The sequence below is a fragment of the Tasmannia lanceolata genome, unplaced genomic scaffold (genome assembly GCF_043159265.1).
Source record: "Tasmannia lanceolata isolate RefF3 unplaced genomic scaffold, GAP_Taslan_0.1 ptg000008l, whole genome shotgun sequence".
Classification (NCBI taxonomy): domain Eukaryota; kingdom Viridiplantae; phylum Streptophyta; class Magnoliopsida; order Canellales; family Winteraceae; genus Tasmannia; species Tasmannia lanceolata.
The window spans coordinates 29,787,667-29,799,819 of record NW_027518685.1 but is presented as its reverse complement, the minus strand read 5'-3'; the positions used below and the strand labels follow the sequence as shown (position 1 = coordinate 29,799,819).

At 35.9% G+C, this 12,153-nt stretch overlaps 1 protein-coding gene across 4 annotated transcripts in view; it reads left to right on the top strand.

Annotated features, from left to right (window-relative positions):
- FIP2 (potassium channel tetramerization domain-containing protein / pentapeptide repeat-containing protein) overlaps positions 1-12,153 on the top strand; it is a 48,955-nt gene that overhangs the window by 18,956 nt on the left and 17,846 nt on the right. For all 4 annotated transcript variants that reach the window (XM_077389120.1, XM_077389117.1, XM_077389118.1 and 1 more), the window contains 4 exons: positions 7,315-7,470; positions 9,496-9,579; positions 9,827-9,873; positions 11,235-11,308. In XM_077389120.1, coding sequence (XP_077245235.1) covers positions 7,315-7,470; positions 9,496-9,579; positions 9,827-9,873; positions 11,235-11,308 — 361 coding nt within the window. The remainder of the gene's footprint in view (positions 1-7,314; positions 7,471-9,495; positions 9,580-9,826; positions 9,874-11,234; positions 11,309-12,153) is intronic.

The following is a 12,153-nucleotide window of genomic DNA, read 5'->3' as shown; positions in this document are numbered from 1 at the left end:
TGAGAGAGGACGGATTTGTTCCTCTTCTTCTACCTCCTCTTCTGATTAAGGAAGGGGTTTATTTTCCTCTATCGTATAGGCAGAGTATGAAGCTACGCCTTGGTCGGCCACATGTCATGACAACCACGCTATATATTGTATAGCAGTCATCTTGCTACTTCTTGTGCAAGTTTTCCTAGCTGTCACCTTTAGATGCGGTATTGAAACTTCAACGTGGGTGACACCGATGCCATTACTCAAATAGTCTTTATTGCCTATTTTCTTCCAAAAGATTGCAACACATTATTCATTAGAAAAACAAATGCTTCCAAATTTTGAAGTTTTAATGAACCTAAAAGCATGTTCGATTGGTGACTGATGACACAATTAAGATTAACTAAAACAATTATGACATGCAAACTGTTGATTATTCCACAAATAATGCAGAGACATCATAGTCTTTGATTCTTTTCTCTGTTTAACACTTTAACTAATTACTTCAATTTCAATCTTTTTACCTTTTCTTATGTGTATTTGTTTGCCATTGTAGATTTTCTACAAAGGTTGTAAGCTGTAACTTGGGTTATACCAATTTAGGGAGGCAATTGCCCTTTCATTTCCACTCGGTTTAATCCAGTTTATCCGATTCTCGAATTTAATTTTGACATTATATTGCACTCTATATAATAACTCTAGTATTTTGAGTGCTACACACACACACACACACACACACACACACTTCCAAATCGCATACCAAAGATCCAATCCATATAACACTTTCAAAAAAAGAAAAAAAAGATCCAATCCATATATATATATATATATATATGAGAATAGAGTTCCTAAGGTGTCACCTCATATAGCTTATATGAGGTGGCGCTTAAAAACATAAGGGGCCCACTTTGTTTGGATGATCCAAAGCATTCATTTGATAGGCCCTCACATAGATAGGGTGTGCCCAAAAAATCAACTTCATAGGATCATCCTAACCCTTCCATTTGTGGAGGTTGAAATGGATGGGTATAAACCTCCATAAATATGCCCATTTTTTACCTCCATAAATGGAAGTGTTAGGATGATCCTATGGACCTGATTTTTTGTAGGCACCATATCCATCTAAGGGCCTTTCAAATGAGTGGTTTGGATTACCCCAAACAAAGTGGGCCCCTTATGTTTTTAAGCACCACCTCATATAAGCTATATGAGGTGACACCTTAGGAACTCTATTCTCATATATATATGCCACAAAAATGAAATCTAAGTACACTTTAAAAAAGAAAATACCATATCTACTTCCAATTTTGGGTACTTATCATATCGTAAATGGTAATATATACCAGAAAAATTCATTCGATTCAAATAAATGTTCCACAAAAGGATGAGTTAAAACTGTTGTAAAAAAATAAAATACATTCCTAAAAAATTGCAATTGTCATTTAGGGGATGAGAGTGGGGAGGCAGTCATGAATCAGATCCTTTCCATTCATTAAAACTCTCAGGTCTACCTCACATTCGTTGCTATTTGAATAAAAAATGAAGAAAAGGAAAAACCAAGAATCCAAAACCAGAAAGCTAAAACTCCGAAACCCATAACATAATTAACAAAAACCTATATCCAGACATTGGTCACCACTATCTAGGTGAACAAACAAATGCCATATGAACAAACACATAAATGTCAAGTACGTATGAAAATGTCAAGTTCGAGTGCTCTAAAATACCCTATGAACAAACAAAAGAAAAGTAAATGTGCTTCGCATTCTGTTTAAATTATATACTGAAACTTGCCCTATAGTCCAATTGTTTTGCATGCCTACTTATAGATGATCTCCTGACATAGCCATAACTGGAGCCGCAAAGTTTGGAAAAGTTAATATCGTGTGCTCTTGAAGTTTGCTTCTTTCTATTGCAGAGTAGTCTGTTCAACACACATGATGATATTTTTCAAATTTGCAAACTCATACAACTTAAATAAACAAAGCCAAACATTGATAAGCATTGATAAGATTGTCTTGCGTGGATTTTGTTTTTTTTTTCCTTTTTGAATGATCTTCTTGCATTAGCCGACCCCAACTAGTTTGGGACATGCTTAGTTGAGTTGAGTTGAGTTGAATGATCGTCTTGCATGTATATTGATATGAAAATAGGATTTAAAAATATTGATATAAAAAGACAAAAAAATAGCCACAACAAATAAAAGTGCACTATTGATTATGCTCCAATTAGCATTATATAGAGAAGATACTATTGTTAAAAAGAACTTTGTACTTGACAATATTCCAACCCTAAAATCCAACTAATAAAATTTCCATCTTTCCCCCTGGCAACATAAAAAAACAAATTTGCTGAGCGCACATCGTTTGCTTCTTTGAAAGTGCTTTCAGGGGTGGAGGCACATATAGCATGAGGTGGGCCATGCGCCCCCCCCCCCCCCCCCCCCCCCCCCCCCCAGCCCAATGACTTGCAAAATCTCTTTTATGGTGCATGGCTGTACATGCATCCTTGGCTAGTTTGGTGGCCATGGGCCCCCCAATGACCAATGCGGGCAAGTGTAAGTTAGTCCGACGCTCGCAAGTGTAAGTTCCTGTCTCCACCCCTGCCTCTGGTAAGTTCTAACAATTTCTAATTGTAAATGTTGAATTAATCATAAAATGTGAAGTGTAGAAAATTTGCGGGGTGTCAAACCAGCCCAAAACAAACAGGGCACAAATAAGATAATTTCTATTTGAAACATGTTAAAAAATATAAATAAATAAACACTTTCTCGCATAGAGGGAAAAAAGAAAAAATGAATAGATGCCAAAACTCCTCGGTAATTTGCAAAATTGCATGAATCGAGAGAGATAGAATCAATGGTGGTTATTAATGTTAACTTGTTTCAGGTTTAGCTAGCCTTTGGAATCAACTGAACCAATTTTTTTTACAAATGCATGTATAAGAAACCCAACTGACATTTTTCAGATTAAACAACTCCAAGTGAAATAATTTTATAAATTTTTAATATTTCCGAAATCCAAAAACCTAGGGAGAAATGAGTTTTTTAGAAATGGAAAGCTATAAAAAGGAAATCATATAAAAAAACCTACCAAAAAATGAGATCCGAAGATGAAGAAAACTTGCAGGAAATGAAAGATGATATATGAAGGTGAAAAGAACTTGCAGAAACAGAGGGGAAATGAGGGAGAGGAGATATGCATGCGGAAGAAAATGAAGGTAGATGATGATTATAAATATCACGTCATTTGCTGGGCTTTCTTGCTTCAAGGGAGAATTGGTTGTTTCACATGGTATTTAAGTGATTGCGTTACGAAACGTCTTGGGTTCAAAACCAAACAACTCCTTGCACGCGAAAAAAGAGGGGCCACACGCGAAGGGGGTGTTAAAGTATAAATGATTAAATAACTCCAACTTAACAGCTTAAGTTTTAATTATTTCTAAAAAACATTCCGGAAAAGCACTCAACACCTAATCTTCACATCATTGTTGAAGGCGACTCTAGGAATGTGATCCAATGAATGACCAACGGATTGGGATACCTATAGAGATGTACAAACACAATTGAAGAGATCCCTGACAAAATCGAGGTTCATACTATCAAAATTTCAGCAAATTTGGAGATCCACCACCGTCGACGCCAACCAGTTAGCAAGGACCGGTGTCATTAGAAATTCCTTGGAATTTTTTGACCTTCTCTTCCCGTGATTGGTCCTCAATTGTATCATTTTCTCTCTTTTGTTTGGCTTGTACTGACCATCTCGGTCCTCGGTCTTTGGCTCTCCTTTTCGTTTGAATATATGTTACCATTCAGAAAAAATATGGACATTTGAGATGTTACTTCTGGAAATGCTAGAATGAGCAGAAATACACACTAAAAAAACCCTCACATATTCAAGAAAACAACCCAATGGTTTAACAATGTCAAAGACCCAGTGAACGCTGGAAATGCTAGAAGAAGCACAAATACACACTAGAAAAACCAAGAAAATCACCCATAATGGTTTAACAAAGTCGAACACCTAGTGACATGCGTTGTCGTTCATGTCTAATTATTCAGTACATTTCACATGTAATACATATACATATTTTTGCATAATAAATACACGGATACACCTATTCTACATACAATTCATATAATATAATTATGTAGCACATATTGGTATACTAAATTACAAAGAAAGATATGCTTTCTTTTTTAAAACAATATTTTAATATTTTGTAAAAAAAAGTGTAGTAAAGATAGAAAATAGTAAGAAATACAACGTAAATTTTATGTAAATTATGGGTTTAATAACATCGAACACATAGTGACATGCGTTTTCGTGCATGTATAATTCAATACATACCACATTTCACATGGATACACATATTCCACATTGAATTCATATAATATAAGGGAGATGAATTTTTCACCCCCCCGCAAATAGGACTATCTCCCCCTTTCAACATGATTGTGAGCAACTTTAACGATTTTTGACGGCAAATCAAGTTAAAAGGGGGGCGCATCATTCCTACAGGGGGAAAAAAATCATCGCCCTAATATAATTATGTAACACATACTGATATAGTATAACCACTAAAACACTAGATGACAAAGAAAGATTTTTTTTTTTAAATAATAATTTAATATTCTATAAAAAATATAGCATTGAAAATAATGAGAAAATACAACACAAATTTTATTTACAGCAGTGCATGACTAAATCTGCATGTGCCCTGACATTGTTAGCTTTTCTGAAACTTTAATAATTTTTGACTTTTCAATAAAAAAAAATAAATTACGTATAACATTATAAAATACAGTATATAGCACTACTATATAATGACTTAAGTATTAATTATTTTTTAATATATTTAGGGCCGTGATAAGTTGGCCCCCTAATATCTTAAATCAAACCCCATATCCCCCCCCTCTAAGCAGTTCCCTATATGCATTTTAGTTTCAGTATGTGTTTCGGTGGGTACAGAAAAAGAGGAATCAGGGTGACAACAAACAAAAGGTGGAGCCTGAGACTTGAAAGGTAGAAACTATGCTTAAACCCCAGGTCACGCTAGGGCATTTGCGTGCATGTTAGTCCATGTTACTAGATCGCCAAACATTTCGAATCTCTGTAGTGGCCCTCTGGGTATCCCAGATCTCAATAATGTCAGCTAATCTCCAGGGGTGTCTGACAACATCCTTCAACCATCTAATCACAATGAGGGAGTCACCCTTGATAATAAACATATCCTTTTGCACTTGATCCAACAATCTAATCACATGAAGGAGCGCCTGCATCTCTGCCTCAATAGCCTTTTACGCCAATCGGTCTCGAGTATGCCCAAACCTAACCTCTGTCAGCAGTCCTCAGCGATCCTCCACTACTAGCCAGTCCAGGTTTGCCAAGACTCAAGCCGTCGAAGTTCAGTTTCAGTTTCCACGGAGTTGGTGGTTCCCATTTTAGCCACGACCCTCCATAACACAGCTGCTCGTTTTGATTTCCTCCGGAGACTCATAGAAAGATATCACCGATATTCCTCTGCTGGTAGGAAGGATCAAAGCCCATCATTCGTTTCCTGTCAATTTCGATGGGAATTTAAAACCATGGCAGATTCTCTACTTTCACTGAGCGTGGGTGGCCCGCATTTAGTTAGAAAGGCCTTGAATCCTGAAACTTTAGTTTTAGACTGTTAAGAAAGTTTTGGCTCTAACTTGATCTGGTCTCCCGTTTCGAAAGAGTGATTGTCGTCGAGTGCTTCAGAGGAATTTGTGTCCTTTTGTAGGCATTTGGGAGTTTAGAAGTTTGTGTACCTTCTTGTTGAAGTCATTTTATTCTATATTGAGGAAATCTATACCCTCTCTTCCTTGCCCATCAATCTGGGACTGATAAAGGGCCATGACATTCCTTTGGTTAGGTATAGACAGAAAAATCCTAATTAGAAATCAACTAGGACAACGAAGAAGAATTTGTCAAATGACTGCCTACCATTATGTTTAAGGGAGAAAGGTCTGTATGAGAGGTTTTCCTCTACCCTTTGCATTGACGGTAGGTATGGGACTAACCTGACATGAAATGTGTCACCCACCTTGTATTGTGGTTGGTCCCATCCAGCCCACTAGTGGGAGCGAGAGGAGACCCAAATTGTCGTCGTGAGGACATAGAGTGCTGCTCTAATGTTAAACATGCATACGGATCCCGTTTCTATTCCCAATTTGTTTAAACTTTGTGGATTTTCCTCACAAGATAAAAAGAAAACATCAATGTCTTGGTTGAATGTACGTTACATCCCAGTCTAGGAGTTCTCTGATAGTAAAGAACTAAATCCTTGATCATGCTTCTCCTTCCATCTCCCATAAAGCTCTCTTAACACAAATGAGCCACCTGCCAAACCTAATTCTGCTAATCTTTCTTGTAATATCCAACTAGTCCTTAAAGATTATGAAGTACCGAGCTGTTGAGCAATGAAGTACCGACACCTCTACATGGACCTGCAGGCGTCCATGTGTACCACAATTACCGACATGCACATATATGAATGTAGACATATGTTAAATTGCTTTTCTGTTCAAGTCTATGGAAAACGGAAGAATTTTGGATGTGTTCCAAAAGTTAGTTGTTTGTGCTTCATGTATTAAAAATTCTAATGGAGCTTATATAGGAAATGTGTTAGCGGATGCAGGAGTTGTCATTTATATTCTCTCTCTCGATCAACCTTTTTGAAAACTGATAAACTGTTTATTGACTTTGATTGTTTCTGTGTAGAAACATTATATCACTGTAACCATGTTATTCAAGTTTCCCACAATCTCACCTCAATCAATAATTCATCATTTTTCGAGTTTATTGGTTCTATGAGTATTGCAATTACAGTTACTTTTGAACATGTTTGCAGATGCCGAGTTTCATGTATCTGTCTTGCTAATGTTTCTAAGGTCTCAATATGTGCTCCAATCAATGTCCATTTACTTATATGTTTATACATGGTTTTAAATTTCGGCCCAAACAAAACGAAACGGCTGAAATATTTTGCTTTCGGCCACAGCCGAAAGAAATTTACATGAAGTCGTTTCTTTACAATATTTTGCCGAAATTTCGGTTGAGATTTCGTTTTTAGCCATTTTTACAAAATTTCCACCGAAATTTAGACATTTCGGTCGAAATTTAAAAAAAATGAAATAATTATTATATTTTTACATGATTTCAGTTTTGGTGGTGGTCAAAACCGACACTGAAACTGAAATTTAAAACTTGTATATAAAAGCTGGATTCCTGTCAATAAAACTTGTTACAGGGGTGTTATTATTTACCGAGTGTCATTGCATTTATTATTTATGCATGTTTTTTTGTATACCTTCAGGTATTGGTTGAGCATATTAATGCAATTTTAAGTGCGAGAAAGGAAGATGATCAGTCAAAAGCAGAATTGACACGCACTGATATCATCAAATGCATACAGTCTAAAAGAGTTAGACTTCGGGGTGTGAATCTTTCTGGTCTTGATTTGTCTAAACTGGTAAGATCTTGGAGAATGTTGATTAAACTTTATTTTAATCACCGCAAATCTAGACATGCTATAATTTTGGTGTTCCTAATTGTTGCTTCTGCAGCCACTGTCCTGTGTCTATTATGTTGTGGACATTGTTGTTTCTTAAGACCATTTATAGGGTGGGGCTTAGAATTACATGCTGGCTAAATGTAACTTATTCAGTGTTGTTTTGCGTTGGCATATCTGTTGAAGTTGAAAATGTTGGTGAATAGAGGGCTGTTTAGTTTACCAACCTTGGATTTCTGGATCTTGAATAAAAAAGAAAACACTCTATGGATCAATTGATTGTTAAGAATTTCAATTAAATTCAAAATTAAACGTACTAAAGTACTAACCTTTAATTCGTAGGGTTTGATGTTCTTGATAAAAAAGAAAACTCTATGGATTGATAGATTCTTTTAGAATTTCAATGAAAAAACAAAATTAAACAAACTAAACTACTAACATTTAAGTCGTAGGGCTTGATGTTCTTGAGTCTCTCTCTCTCTCTCTCTCTCTCTCTCTCTCTCTCTCTCTCTCGTGGGGATGAAAGGGCTAGAAGGAAGTAGTTCTTGCGAAGGGTTCAAAACCCTACCCTTGGGAGCTCTCACAGTATATTCCAAAACTTTAGGGCTTTCCACCTCTTCTTAGGTGTAGTAGGCATAGGAGCTATCCATCTTTATTTATTGAGCGAAGTGAGGTCTAGTTGGATTAGGAAACTCATGGGATTGTATTTTTGAAATCCCTAGAGTGGCCCTTGGAGCAAGATAGTGCCTCATAACATACTACGCGCCTACCCCCCTCGGAGACTTTTCACATCAAGGCTAGATATTTCATTTTAATCCCAATTTGTCAAAGATGTTTTTATCTGTCTCTCTCCTCCTTACCCTATTTGAGCAACTGAGCCCACATAGAAAAACTATGTAAACTTATTTTTGACCAATGAAAATCTTTGGTAATTTTTCCTAAATAATTATATAAATGTATAATATATTTATAAATATTTGTTTAGAAAACATTCAGTGGGACCAGCTATAGTGGTCAAATTAATTAAATAAATTGGAATACATAACCAAGGAAATTAATAAGTCAATTGACGAGATTCCATGTGACGATTTATGCTAAAAAATAACCTAAATGTGCACCCAAATTGCCATGGTTATTTCCTTCATTGGGATCACACTTCTAGTGAATTAAAGTACATATTAGGCTTAATCAAAGAGAGAGATCTCTCAGGCTTGGGGACCGATATAATCTCCGATGATGAAATCAAACCTTAAATGTGCACCCAAAACGCCATGGTTATTCCCTTCATTGGGATCACACTTCTAGTGAATTAAAGTACATATTAGGCTAAATCAAAGAGACAGAAATCTCTCAGGCCTGGGGACAGATATAATCTATGATGATGAAATCAAACCTTAAATCATGGTATTGTAATTATGGTTTTATTGTAATCTTGAATCTTGATTGGCATACAATGATTAAAAGATGGACATTGGATATTGAATTAATTTTTTATTATAATCTCCAATTTATGCTGTTATCAATCTTGCGGACTTTCTATTGCGGGTGGCCTGTTTTAGTACTCTTTGGGAGTTCTGAAGTCGGATCGGAAATTGAAATATGGCCAATCCCATTATTCCAATAAGTTTACCTATGAAATTACAGGGGGTCCAATTGCCCCACCAATGGGAGCAGACGAACTTCAATTTTAGATGTGAATTCTTACCCCTGAGGGCTAACTATTGGTGCAATACTGGTATTTGCTCTTTGCATATTCTATATGACTTCAATGGGAAGTTTAGAAAACATGCAAGGTACAATACTTTTTGGCATGCTTTTGATTTTCAAACTGCTCAGTTTAATGGATGTTGTTTGAATATATTAAAATCAATCTAAACTGCTGAATTCCTAATTCTTCACATGCATCCATGTCATTAATGTTTGGTGACTGCTACAAAGTATGGAAATTTCCTTAACCTATACATTTTATTTTTTGGAATTCTGCAGGACCTGTCATTTGTTGACTTCAGCTATGCCTCTCTTCAAAATGCCATCTTCTCTCGGGCAAATCTTCACGCTGCTAAATTTCGAGTATATATTATCCCTTTTTTTAAATACAAATAATGTTCTGTGTTGTATCCTGCTAATTAGTGTTGGCTTTGTTTCCTCTTTACCTTCAACTGGGTTCATTGCAATTTTTGCCATATGTTGGAAGATATGGTTATCTCATATTTTTATACATAAGTAATAAGGTTTTCTTGTTCTTTTTTTATCACGTGCATTCTTAAATAAATTATTAGTATTGGATTGTAATTAATCATTTTCATTCCGTAAATAGGATGTAAAGGCTGCTGGTTCCATTTTTCTCAATGCGATTTTGCGTGAGTAAGTCACTCAATGCTGAACAATTAGCTTTCATGTTTTATTTCCTCCAGTCTGTATCTCAGTTTTTTTTCTCGTGCAAGAGAAATCATTTTAATGACATGTAATTGATTCTTAAATTCCTGCTACTATCAATTTATTTTACTAGGTCCTTTTGTGGTAGAAGAATCCATGGTTCATCTTCTGCTTGTTCCTATGCCACTAATGATGGAACTTTTCTTCTGATTATTCCTCAGTCACGAAATTGTGTAAACAAAGGCTAGTGAAGACAGTTCTAACTCGACGCCCACCTGTTTTATGGACTTGGCCACTTTGTATATTATCTTTCATATTCATAGTGGATTTAAAGGCGCTTGAGGGAGAGGCTGACAATCTTGCTAGAGAAGGAGTACTCGATCACGCTGTGCCGAGTTGACTAGAATTTGCTCTGGCCACATTTTGGCCTTTTTTGTGTGTTTTGAAACACTGTTTTCAAGATTCTCATGCTTGTTTTCAAAGCTTTCCTAGCAAATCATAACTTTAATTGGTCTTACCTGGTATTTACAAATTTCTCACTGGTGTGAGATGGTGTGTATATAACCATAGTTGCCAGAGTAAGAAGCTAATGAGAGAAGTAATGTGAGAAGCAGAAACCAGAAGTGAAGGATCTAGAAAATGTGGGAAGCGGAAACTCTAAGTAAAGAGGAAACGTGTGAGAGGCATCATCAAAAGTCAACGGGAAGCATGTAATAAGCCTCATTGGAGGCTAACAAGAAGCATATTGAAAGAGATAAGTGTTAGGGAGGAAGGGTTAATGTAGTTTAGTGTTACAAGCAGTAAAGAGGACTTTGTGGCTGATTATAATTACAAGTTTTAGTAATTTTCAAAAAAAAAAAAAAAAGAATTACAAGTTTTAGAGATTTATGGTTTTACATGTTTGTTGCATATAAGTTTAATGCTAACTTTTGGGAAAAAGATACATGCACGTTTTATTTGAAACTTTAGATGAATGTTTGTAAGTTATTTAGGAAAACACTTATGGTTTTACTGGCATTATCAGAAAGGAAAACACTTATTTAGGAAAAAATTATCAGCTAAATAGGAAGCGTACTCTTGATTAAGAGCAAGCTTGTAGGAAATGTGCTTCCCTAAATTTGGGAATCAAGAAGAATTTAGCTTCCAATGCGAGCTTCCCACCCAACTCGGAAGCTTCCTGTAACTATGGTATAAACTGTTGTAGGGATTCATCTGTAGTTTTTTAAGTAGAATGCGTATTTTCTCATCTATTCTCATTTTAGATTTGTGTTGTACTTTCTCTTTTTGAACTTTATACTATGATGAATTCTTTTCTTTGTTAATGTTTTTTTTTATCTTGCTTACGGAAGGTGTGAATTTACCGGGGCGGATCTTCGTGGAGCTGAACTCACTGAAGCTAATCTTCAGAGCGCAAATCTACAAGGTAATGCATCATTCACGCAGTGTGTGCTGGTTTAACTGAACATTCTATTTGTCATTCTAACAGTTATTTTTTCTTATGATCCATCAGCACATTCACTTCTATTTTCCTGGACCAAATGGTTCAGCATATGACAGTGTATTCCTTACAATTTCATTTCTTGGAAACAAGAACCTGGAATCACTAGTTTGTGATAACTTTTGGGTTTTTTGTTTTACCTTTTCATTGCAGTTGGTCTCATGGCTATTGAGTTTTTATCAAATTTACCCTAGGACTTGGAAATATTTCCAGGGCATGAATACATTATTAAATGAACCTTTTTGAATAAGAACACAAAATCCAATGCCAATATATCATGATGGAGTGTATTCCTGGGAATTGTTTTTGTCCATCTCTCGAGGTCTCAAGGGCGTGGAAACACATAAGAACTCTTTAATGGAAATTGAAAAGAGATGTAGCTCCGGTTCCTTTGGAAATGGTAAGATCTTTCGTCGTTGCTGGAACTATGTGGTATGGTTCAGCATTATTTGGTCCCACTCGTTATCAGTGGGATCATCTTGCTTCTTCGAATTATATCAACTTTACTCCAACAACCACTTATTCGTTGAGACAATACCCCACCCCAGGGAAAAGGCTGATTTGAGCATTTCTTTTGTTTTCGGCTCTTGGTTTTGCAAAAGATCCTTTTTACAGCCCCCCACCCCACGCCATCCCACCTCACCTTGTTTTTCCTGTATCTTTCTTTTTTTATTGAAATTCAACTGGTCAGAAAAATAGTGTAAGCTGTTACAATGTAGTTGCTTTCATTTACATAATACCGACAAATGTTTTCTTTGTAGCAAACTGAT